The 12542-nt window shown below is 32.2% G+C and overlaps 1 protein-coding gene and 1 long non-coding RNA gene across 12 annotated transcripts in view; both read right to left on the bottom strand.

The window, feature by feature from the left end:
- The window catches only part of AMPdeam (AMP deaminase), a 93216-nt gene that overhangs the window by 67862 nt on the left and 12812 nt on the right, over positions 1-12542 (bottom strand). For 3 of the 11 annotated variants that reach the window (XM_076411183.1, XM_076411185.1, XM_076411190.1), the window contains exon 1: positions 11806-12192. The exons of 4 other annotated variants lie outside the window; for them this stretch is intronic. In XM_076411183.1, the coding sequence (XP_076267298.1) occupies positions 11806-11914 (109 nt within the window). In that variant the 5' untranslated portion in view covers positions 11915-12192. Of the gene's footprint in view, positions 1-4289; positions 4461-11805; positions 12194-12542 lie in introns of those variants that run through there. 4 more of the 11 variants (XM_076411186.1, XM_076411191.1, XM_076411192.1 and 1 more) reach the window with 2 other exon arrangements.
- Positions 7133-10322, bottom strand: LOC143200663 (uncharacterized). The gene is made up of 3 exons (XR_013006769.1): positions 9196-10322; positions 8323-9153; positions 7133-7980 (listed from the first exon to the last, which is right to left on the bottom strand). It is a non-coding gene; the product is annotated as an uncharacterized LOC143200663 (long non-coding RNA).

Here is a 12542-nt window from a genome sequence, read left to right as displayed (position 1 = left end):
TCTATGAATTAAATAAAATTAGATGGCAAACTTAATATTTTCGTGTTGTTAACAGTTATGTTATATGGGATTATTATTAAACATATTTTCCCTTACCAGTTGTGAAATACTTTTTCCATATTATTTCACAAATTTTGTACTATGGAGAGTATCAATAAATGTAATTCCCTTCAATGAAAGATAAGAAAAACAATTCATAATTTTGACACGTTTTTTCAAATTACCATTCGCAAAATAGAAATCAACGTTAAATGTTATTTCAGATTCCTGCAGGTAAAATATAAATATTTTAATTTTTCGTGTTTTAATGAGATTTTTATATAATTATGTGTATCATTATTAATCATTAACAGATATAAAACACATATTTATCATTCAAAGACATCTTTATAGTAATAATTAAATTACAGGAAAAAAAGGGTTATTTTTTCGAAACCAAAACATGTCATTCATATTCCCGCCAATTTTTCCCACGTTCGCTCAAAATTTGTTGGCCAGATCCGCGGCTCCTGGAACTGCGTTCTGTTCGTCGCCAAGCGCTGAAAGTCATGGTGGCGAACACTGAAACTAATCAAAGTGCATGCGCACTACGGCTTTGAACCAATTCTGAAACCTGTTCATCGCGAATCGTCGCCGAATTCAGCTCTGCTCATGCGCATTTTCAATTTTCCTACGAAATTCGCCCCGAATAATCAGGTCTGTACTCACCATAATACTTTAAATATGGATATACAATTTCAATTATTATGAGTAGTTATTATTAGTTATTATTATTATTAGTTAAGACTTTACTATACTCTGTGATGTTCAGGTAATAGTCGCAAGTGCTCGTAAATGTATAAAATGATAGAAAGGAAACATAATTATCTTGATCAACGGGGTGCTATATGTAATTTGCGCCAGAAATGATATTGTATGGGCCAAATTACACAAAAAAGCTTCTTGTAATGTTATCGAAACTATCAAACTATCAAATTACCGTTACTAAATGGAAGGAATTTTAAAAATAATAAGGTGGCCATCAAAATAGGCAGATCTCCGTGCTATTGAATTTCTATAGCATGAACTTTATAGAAAATAGAATCGTTGGCCATCAAGCTCCATACACTAACATGAAGACTTATAAAAGAAATAGACGACTCTGGATAAGAAAAATGAGTACAATTTGAACAAGAAAGTTCACAAGTTTTTGAACGGTAGAGTATGACTTATTTTAAAGTTCAAAAAAAAGAAGCTATTTTAGCTAAGAGTTCTACGCAGTTATATGATATTCCAGAAGATAATTACGTTGCGAATAACTCGTCTAAAGACAGATGGTTCCAATTATAATTATTTGCTTCCTATGACTGCTGTTTTTCATTTGATAGCTTTCTCAAAATGCAAATAAAATTAAAATGTTAAAAAATGTCAAAATAATAATGAAAAATAAGAACTGCACGAAAGTCCTTGCCAAAGAAAGAAGGACTTACAATAATTTTATTAACAAACTTTCATTTTCATTTCTGTTCATTAATAAACCATTTGCAGATATTTTAAAGATACTGAATAATTCAAATGAAAGGTAATTGAGTGCAACTGAATATGATTTAATTCCTTTATTGATTAAATTAAAAAATGACTCGAAATATTATGCTTAGAATGAGCTTTTTGGGATTGCATCCACACATAATTTGAAAGGTGGGAACAAGTTATATCTTGTGGGCTATACTTTTATTTGTATTTATTTTTACGGCCGATAGTTATGATTCAATTAGCCACTTAAAAAACAATAGATGGAAAAATTATAAATAACAAAATATTGTAAGAAAACTGTAATATGCTTTTAAATAATTTATTAAAAACGGTATATATATATTATTGATGAGTGTTTGAAATATATGTAACTAAAGTTACTTTGAAACTATAATAAACCAAAATTATTTAACCTACAACTAAAGTAACAGGTCATTTGAAAAGTCCCCGACCTGACACATACATGGCGCTACTGGAATTAAATTAATATGTTTTTAGTCAGCCCTAACCCTCAAAGGATGCGTGTATAAATTTGACAGCTTTATAGCATTTTGAATGAAGCAACCTTTGTTTTGTGAAAAAAAATGGATAACAAAAATTTCGCGTGATAATAAAAAATTGTTTTTTGAGGGGAAAAAATACAATTGAAGCAAAAACTCGGCTTGATGCCGAGTTTCCGGACAATGTCATAGGAAAATCAACCAGAAAGGATTGGTATGTTAAGTCTAGACGTGGCGAAATGAGCACCGAAGATGGACACAGTGGATGCCCAAAAGAGGTTGTTACTGACGAAAACACTAAAAAAATTCACAAAATGATTTTGAATGACCATAAATTAAAATTGAATGAAATAGAAGACACTCTAAAGATATCAACTGAACGTGTACATCATATCATTCACGAATATCTCGATATGAGAAAGCTCTGTGGAAAGTAGGTGCCGCGCGAACTCACTTTTGGCCAAAAACAACGACGAGTTGATGATTCGGAGCAGTGTTTGAAGATGATTAAGCGTAATAAACCCGAGTTATTACGTCGATATCTGATAATGGAGTAAACATGGTTCCATTATTTCACTCCGAAGTCCAATCGACAATCATCCGAGTGGACTGCACACGATGAACCTGCTCCAAAGCGTGCGAAAACGCATCAACAGCGATTATTACATAGCATTATTGGACCATTTCAAGAACGAAATTGCCGAAAAACGGCCGCATTTGAAGAACAAGAAAGTGCTGCTTCACCAAGACAATGTACCGTGCCACAAGTCAATGAAAACGATGGCAAAAATCCATAAATTGGACTTCGAATTGCTTACTCATTCACCGTATTCTCCAGATCTAGCCCCCAGCGACTATTTCCTGTTCTCAGATGTCAAAATAATGCTCGCTGGGAAGAAATTTTCGTCGAATGAAAGGTGATCGCCGAAACTGAGGCCTATTTTGAGCCAAAGGACAAATCGTACTACAGAAATGGTATCGAAAAGTTGGAGAGTTGCTATAATCAATGTAACACCCTTGAAGGGAATTTTTTGTTGAATAAAAAAAAACTAATTTTGCCAAAAAATATGTTTTACTGTGGTAGGCCAGGGACTTTTCAATTGACCTGTTATATAATAAATTGCTATTATATATGAAAGTATTGAAATCTATATGGACATGCGGAATTGAAGTATGAGGATGTTCCGCGAAAAGTAATATAAATATAAGTTTTCCAGAACAAAGTCCTTAGAAGTATTGTAAGTGCACCTAGATACTAAGGAGTGTTTACTTATACCGAGACAATCACTCAGTAAATCAAGAGAATCGCAATCCTCATCTCGCCAATATCGAAGCATTACATTACAAAATAATAAAACCATTATTTATTATTTTGTGTAGTGTAGTGTTGTGAGGTGCTTTTAATAAAGAAATAGCAGTGTTGTTAGTACATAAACATTATTACAAATTGTATCGAAAACGACTAGTAACAATGTAATAACAAATTTTAAAAAATCTCCCATTCATTTCAATCCATTTAAAACAATTACAGTGTCCTTTTGTGGTAACTGCAACAAAAAGCATGTTATTCTAATAACTAAGTATAACTTTGTTTAAAAAGTCATATTTATTAGATCATACATAATAAAACAATCTCTTAAAATTAAAAAAAAAAAACTGAAGCATTATCAATAGAATTGTTTTAAAACATAAAAAAGTTGGTTCAAAAGAAATCAAAAGAAGAGCTTTAGTCCTTGTTCACAAGAATATAATAATCTGGTACCTGAAGTGTTGCAGAACACCTAAAAATGACTCACTGAACCCACAACATGGCGTATTTTACGAAATAATCAAAACCTAAAACAGAACTAACAGTATTAGCGAGCATTTCCATTATGAATTATTCCAAAAACATAATTCTAGTCGCCCAAAAAGATTATGTAACTTGATACCGTTGTCCTATTTTCTCTGAAGTTATGAGAAAAGCAAATTTTATAAAAATAATCGACAATTATTTTCAAAATTAAGACAGTGATCTAAATGAATCGAGTTATTGGTGAAATGCTGTTATGAGTCATAGTTTAATTAATTAATAACAATTAATGATGATTTTAACATGCAATGGTTTTGTATTGCATGTTTGTGCAGATACGAAAGATGGCTATTGAATATATGTTGTTTTTTACGCTTAAACGGTCATATACTATATTATGTAACTGTCAATAAAAAGTTTGTTGAAATCATGAAAATCTAACAATCTTATTATTAAAGTAAAACTAAAAATCAATAGCTATATACCTGAATCTTTTACGGAACTAGCCGCCTTATCAGACTCCACTACAACTTGATTGAAATACATGCTAGACGCCACCAACAACACGGTAACGATTATTACGACGGATCACTCGAACTAGCACATACACAAAACAAGAAGAACACGACGACTGATGATGGTAGCCGGCGACCAACTGAATGGCGAAATTCTCGATAACATCGGGTTGCTTGCCTAATATCTAACGAAAGAGGATAGATTTATCATATACGCCGACAGTAGTGGACGTCTCGTACGTTCGAAAAAAGATAGCCTTTCTCAGAGCTGGTCAAAATACATGATTTACTTTACGTAAAATACAAATTACAAATTGCTATCTCGCTTGTATTTAAAATACAAAATATAAAATATTTTGAAATTGTGTATTTCATAGTATAAAATATAGTATTTTAGTATTTTTATTTGAAATATAAAATACTAAAATAATAACCCGCTTATTAATCAGTAAAAGAAGGATTTCATGAACGCTAGATATTTAATCACATGTACTCACCAGAGAGAAAAAACCTAACACCAACACACCAGTTTGGGTTTATTAACAAGAATTCAACAATTGATCAGGTCCACAAAATAACAGATGTTATTGAAAAAGCCTACGAAAGTAAAAAATTATGCTCAGCTATATTCTCAGATGTAGCATTAGTTTTCGATAAGGTTTGGCATGAAGACCTTGTTAATAAACTACAGAAAATGTTACCAAAACCAACACACCGAACTACTAAAATCGTACATTACAGCCAGAACGTTTAGAGTTAAACAAGAAGAAGCTTACTCTACAATAAAAGAAGCTAAAGCAGGTGTACCACAAGGAAGTGTACTGGGACCAATGCTTTATCTACACTACACTTGTGATATACCACAAACGGAGAATATTACGATGGCTACATTTGCTGATAATACTGCGATTATAGCTGTCGGAGACAATAGTGAAGAAGCCTCACGAAAATTACAACAAGCAAGTGATAATATAAATAATTGGACACAAGCTTGGAAAATAAAAATTAATGAAAGTAAATCTGTGCATGTGCAGTTTACCTATAAACAGACCGTACAAGCATCAATAACATTAAATAATATTATCATTCCATTTATCAACAACGCTAAACATCTCGGAATGAATCTTGATGCAATACTTCGTTGGAAAGAACATATAAAGAAGAAAATAAAAATACTGGAATTGAAATATAGGAAAATGTACTGGCTAATTGGAAGAAAATCACAATTATCAGTACATAATAAATTTCTATTATATAAGGAAATACTGAAACTTATATGGACATACGGAGTTTAATTATGGGGATGTTCTGCAAAGAGTAACATAAATAAAATACAAATTTTTCAGACCAATGTCCTGAGAGGTATTATGGGCGCATCCAAATACTATAGGACTGATTACATTAATAAACATCGAGACCTTCAGATACCCAGAATCAGTCAAGAAATCAAGATCCAATGCAGCTTTTGGATACCACCAGAACAGGACACAGGCTCAAAAGAATCAAACCATCTGATCTTGTGTAATGTTGTGTAGTGAGGTGCATATAATAAAAAATACAGCAGTGACATGTATAAACATTATTTCACCAGAGACTGAGATAGGGCCGACGGGTCCACCTAATTATATACCCAGATTTAAGTTGTCATAAAGACAAATTGTAGGTTAGACGGAAACGACTAGTAACAATGTAATAATTAAATAATAAAAAAAACATGTACTCATCAGACAAACAACTTGTTGGGGAATGAATAAAACCTGCTTAAGAAAACAATCTTTCTACAGGTCCTGATAAACACAAACTTGCGTCAAATCGTATTACATTTGGATAGCGCTCAATCTCGTCGCTTTTATAGTTTAGGAAGCGGACTAATTCTAACTTCATTTTTGATGTCTGTGATTGATCACTGTCCCTAAAAACAATGAAATGATCATCTTCTTTACTAGTACTACTATTCCTGTTACTGTTACTCCTAGGCATTATCACATTATTTTTGTAATTCGCCTCTAAGACATAAGTTGCAACATTTTGAATTCTTTGCCTCTCATCCATTGTGATGCTTTCTGGCAACCAACGCATTTTGTAACTAGGGCATGGAATGGTTCCATTTATTTCAGGTAACAGTTTAAAAAATATATCCAATCTTCTTTCTAGGCTCTCTTTTAGTTGTAATTAGTGTTAGGAACTATCGACTGAAATCGACTATCGACTGTTTAGTAATTAACTACTTTTTACTACCGACTGTTTCAGTCGCTATTTTTGGTTCGACTGATATTTACCGGTGACTGCTTCAGTCGACTGTTTTCAGTCGCTATTTTCACTCCGACTGATTTTGTTACTATCTACTATCGACTGTTTCGGTCGTGTACTTTTAGTTACTATTTTTGGTTCTACTAGTTTCATTCGACTGATTTTTAACGTTCTGGCTCTGTCCTCCTAGCCGCGACCTTGACAAAAATGTACCCAATTTATGCGTACATCGATTTATATGTAATATAACTAATATATATAGTTTTATGATCTTTTTGGTAGTTTGCTTTTAAATAACAATATATCGTATATTAATATAGCAGCATTTTGGAACGATATTTTTCCAAGATTGTTAATGTAATAGGGTAAAAAGATTAAAATTGTGAATGATAAATAGAAATATACTTTTGCCTGTTTTTTTGGCAATAATATGCAATATTTCGATTACTCTCTCGTTTTTTGTTAAAAAAATATTTCCGTTCAATAATAAGTAAAGCATTTACTGTATTTAAAAGAGCTCTAGTAGTTATTGTGCGATAATTTTTAATTATGCCATGAATTAGTTTTTTTTCTATAATTAGGTATATGTTTAATTTTATTTAGTATTTATGAACAAAATAAAAAGAAACACATATACAATTCTCAATATTATATTTTGTGATATTTACGGTTATTGTACATCTTTAACATCTTTAACAATAAACTTAGTTAATACACAGAATTTTGATGTGAAAATAACCATTTAACAATAAAATGACAATTGACTACGAAGATGCTTGACAATTTAACTTATTTGGCAGTCACCATTTTACTTACGAAAGCTATCGAGAGATCACAGAATATGTTTTATTATTAATAACAACGTATATTAGATGCTTAGTACGATCTTAATTTACAAATTAATTTTTTACTACTATTCTGTTGTACTTTCATTAATAGATCAAGGTGAGTACGGGATTAATATATCAACATGTATTTCCCAAATTGAAACAAAATTAAACTAATGTTAAAATCAAACACTTGTATAGGTAGCAACCTATGATGATGATGTTTTAGTGCAACCTTATATTTGCACCCCATAGGTCTCAATTGGCTTTTTGACTAATAAACCAATCTCTTAGTTTTTAGGTCAAGTCGAGAATATCTTCGAACTAACCAGTACAGTTGCTTGACTTTGAATATGATCTGCTCTGCTTACCTAACGTCATATTTCTATTTAACCTACCATCGAGATGGACGCCGAGTTGATTTTACTAGAGGAATCGAACATTCGTCAAGTGATATAATTAAGTTTTTGTCATTTCGCTGTAAATCAAAATTAACATGGACAGATTTGGAGCTATTAAGACGTATTTTCCAGTCGCTAGACCATTTGCAATTGTTGTTGATTGCTATTTGTACTTGCCTTAGACTGATATATACATACATGATATATATATATATATATATATATATATATATATATACATTTTGCCATGATAACTGTGTCGTCGGCAAATATATAAATTACTGATTCTGTTGCTGCTGGGATATCAACAGTGTAGAGTAGACACAAGAGTGGCCCCAGGATACTACTCTGGAGAACTCTAGCCGAAATAGGTAAGTATTGAGAATGCCGCTTCCTGCGAGACTCTTTTCTTCATAATTCCTGCAACTGCCAGCAATTACGCGGTAGCAATTTGGTCAATTTGTAAGATAATGATAGTGAGACGTTCAGAAATATTGCAGGCGAGTGTTCCTTTTGTTCCAATGCCTTTTCAACAACTGATGTTGCTCTGTGCACTTGGTCGATTGTTATGTGATGATTTCGAAATTCAGACTGGAAATCTGGTCTTTCTATAAATGCTTTAATACATTTTAAAAACAGTTTCTCAAATAATTTTGATATCGCAGGTAACCGCGAAATAGTCAGTAAGAATCGGCTTGAACATGTTTCAGTTCCAAACAGGCATTGAATAAGCATGTCAACATGATTGCTTCTCGTGGTAGCTCTTTCAATAACCCTTTCAATAATTTTTTGTGGCAACTTCCATTGGAGAAATTATATTTATAGCTACATCGAGCTGATAAACAGGATTTGTATCTATTGTAAATTCTATATCGTTCGGTTGGAATGCGCTAGCTAAATGTTGTGCGAATAATTCGGCGGTACTCTAACAATTGGTCTTTTAAACATCCGAGTTGCTTTCCATGCAAGTAATCTTTGTCTGCCTCAGGGCTTAATTCACTTACATATTTTTCGAAGCAACTCTATCTATACTCCTTAATCTTTTGATTTGTCTGATTACTAATTACAGCATTTCTAATTCTATGCCAAACTCTTCCAGTTTTTCGTCTTCCTTTTATCAATTCTCTAATTTCAAGGTACTAATTTACAATATATTCTCATTTCTTAATGTTGGGGTACTGAATGTATTTATGTTCAAACGTATTTTGAAACGTATTTGAAATACTAATTACAAAATACCTCAGCCTCAAGTATTTGACATACCAATTACAAATTACTATTTTAAGAAATAATTAAAATACAAATACTAAGCCTGACCGTTCTAGTTTATTTTTGTATTTTTCTTAGGTCAAAGAACTAGATATTAGATAAATAAAAATCAACGGTTGTGGAAATAACAAATATCTGTTTGTAATACTAATTAAATAATTTACTAAGGATTGGATTTAATACTTTTAATCGCCAGACCAATTTCTTCACCAAATCTCGCCATTGTTGACGATCCACCCCAACCCTTCTGGCATCAGGTAGTACTATTTACCTATCTTTTAGGTTTTCTATACTATTATCATCTATTTTTGACAACTCGTTGAGTCTGTATCGATATTCTTTCATCCGAAAGGTATCTTCAAACCATTGTAATGTGCGTCTCTAGATTTATTACCCAACTGTGATAACTTAAAGCCTAAAGATGTTATATTATAACTAGCGTTGGGAACTATCAACTAAAAACAGTCGATAGTCACAGAACTATTTCATATTCAAACAACTGTGAAAATTGTAATTACTATTTTAGTCAAATGAGTTCGACAGTTTTTCTATTCATGATAACACACAGAGATGTACGAATTCATTCTCGTGTTAACTTTGAGATAAAAAAAAGAACGGATATAATTGTTTGATTAACAGTGCCATACAGATCAGATTATTTTAAATAAATTTAAATTGGAAAAATAAAAAACTAAAAAATCTGAATAAACACGCGAAATGTAAAAATGACAAAATAAAATAAAAACCTAACAAAGACCGGTCCACACCGAAGGATCTAAAAAGCTTCCTTAGAAGAGGCGAACAACCTACAACTTTACCACGCACTACCTATTTCCAGACTTTCTAAAGCGATTACAATTAATCAATTTTTCATCGCATGCAATCACTCGATTAATAAATAGGTCAATTTGATGCTAATCAGATAATTTACAATTATAAGACGTATTGTTTTGTTCCCTTGGATTAATTGACGTGGTACCCATTTATCCAATTTTTTAATAAAATTCGTAGCGCTTGAACGTTTCTTATAGTTGATGCGCTGAAAGATAATTATGTAGAAGACGAAGATGTCGTTTTTTGGTCGTTAAAATAAATTATAGGACGTCCAAGACGTGACTCTTTTCCAATGTTTTAATTGGCACCTCTAAGTGGACTGAATCCGATTGTATAATTGTAACATCGGGCATAATACCTTGCTACATGGATTTCAAGTTTTAAGTTGTGTAACTCATGGTTCAAGCCGCCAACTACTATCCGTTAATGAGACAGAAAACCTAATACCAACACACCAGTTTGAGTTTATATTAACAAGCACTCAACAATTGACTAGGTCCACAGAATAACAGATAATATTAAAATAGTCTACGAAAGTAAAAAAAAATATGCTCAGCTATATTCTTAGATGTAGCACAAGCCCTCCATAAGGTTTGGCATGAAGGCCTTATTCATAAACTACAGAAAATGTTAGCAAAACAACACACCGAACTATTAAAATCGTGCATTACAATCAGAATGTTTAGAGTAAAACAAGAAGAAGCTAAAACTCCTCTACAAAAAAGAAGCTAAAGCAGGTGTACCACAAGGAAGTGTACTGGGACCAATGCATTATCTACTCTACACTTGCGATATACCACAAATGGATTCTTTTATCAAATAAGTCTGTTTTTTTTATTCAATTTATTGTTTTTCAATATATATTTTAGGCGAAAAATATATATAAAATATAAAAGTTATCAATTATTTTGGTTATTTACTTTATAGACCCAAGTTTTGAGATGTTTAGATGTTCATGACCCAATGAGAGTTCACTTAATGATTATAAATACATTACTTTAATAAAGTTTCTATACCGTAAAAATAAAATGCTTAATTGTATTCGTTATTCTTACAAATAAATATAATTAATATACAAATATGTATTACTTCATTTAAAATTACATATTTATGACTATAACATCATTAGATAATAAGGTTTCGCTGTATAAGTCAATACTTAAGCCCATTTGGACCTATGGTATTAAACTGTGGGGTACTACTAGCAAATCTAACATAGATATCCTCCAGAGGTTCCAGAATAAAGTGTTGCGAGTCATCGTCGATGCCCCATATTACGTGTCCAACAAATTGATTTAGCATGATATCCCCATAGAATCCATAACGAGTATGATTCGGAGTGTTAGTGCGAAGTACTCTGAAAGACTATTAGTGCATCCCAAAGCACTCGCCAAACAGTTAAATATGCCTGATGACAGTGAAGTGCGTAAGCTCGAACGCAAATTGCCATACGAACTGATTAATAGTGACACATAGAGTGAGATTTAGTAATCTCTAGAATAAGGTAGAATAATTTAGGATATACTTTAGAATAAGTTAGAATAGTATCTAGAATAAGATTTTGTACAGCAGATCACTTACTGAAACGATCTTCTACACGTCAGGATAGTTATATCATATAACGGAAATCATATAATAATACTTATTGCCCACGGGCAGATTGTTGACGTCCTAGGAGATTAATTTAAAAAAACAGATTATAACATAAAATTAAATAAAAATTATATATAATCATATTTGATGCTCCAAAATTGTTGCAGTTTTGAGAATAATCTTCCTCATGATACTTTTGTTAGAATGTTCACTGATGTAGTAATGTAAATGCGTTAACTTTATAAATTGTGGTAGAATTTCGACCACGATGATATAATAAGATAATTAATTTAAAGGAAACAAGTACACTACCTGTTCCATTCTCGTCAACAAATGAGTTGACTCGCAGAAAATTGGGACTATTAACCAACAGCTCGTTCAACTCCAGCTCTACATCCAAATTAACTCCTCTGGAACACATATTTACACCGATAATGCAACACTTAGTATTTCGTTAAACTTTCCCGAACTGTAAACGGCACTAATCCAACTTTATTAATTAATTCAATACAAAATACTGAATAATTCTGATACTCTGACAGTATTGTTGATCGTTGCACGCTTAGCGATAAGTGATAACACGTGGACTGAGCACTTGCAACAAAATGACGAATATAATATCATGTCCTGGCCATTTCACAAAACGATATAAAAAATATCCTACACATATGCGTTGTGGGAACAGGTTAAAAATACACTGTTGGCTTTTTCTATGACGAACATATTTGTTCACTAGAACATATGGTTTCACTGGAACCGATACACAAGTCGGAATCGCGAAAGGTGATTCCGATGAACTGAAGCGAAATAGAATACGTTATTTTTGTTGTTTTTTTTGTATCAAGGATTTCGTGAAAAATGAAAATCAGAAAAATACTTGGCCTCGACATGCGGTTTTTCGATTTTTCTTCTCTTGTTTTCCACACGCTAGGTTGTTGAATCATGGTGAGCTTTAGTTTTGGAAATCCAAGAAACAAGATTATTACTCTCCTTTTTCCAAATAGGGGTTCATCTGGACTGGACCTACAGTTAGTTGAACGTGGGCTCGG

This window comes from Rhynchophorus ferrugineus, unplaced genomic scaffold (genome assembly GCF_030347505.1).
Source record: "Rhynchophorus ferrugineus isolate W39M unplaced genomic scaffold, kcgeb_rfMv2 rfM8, whole genome shotgun sequence".
Lineage (NCBI taxonomy): Eukaryota > Metazoa > Arthropoda > Insecta > Coleoptera > Curculionidae > Rhynchophorus > Rhynchophorus ferrugineus.
This window is presented reverse-complemented; position numbering and strand designations above follow the sequence as displayed.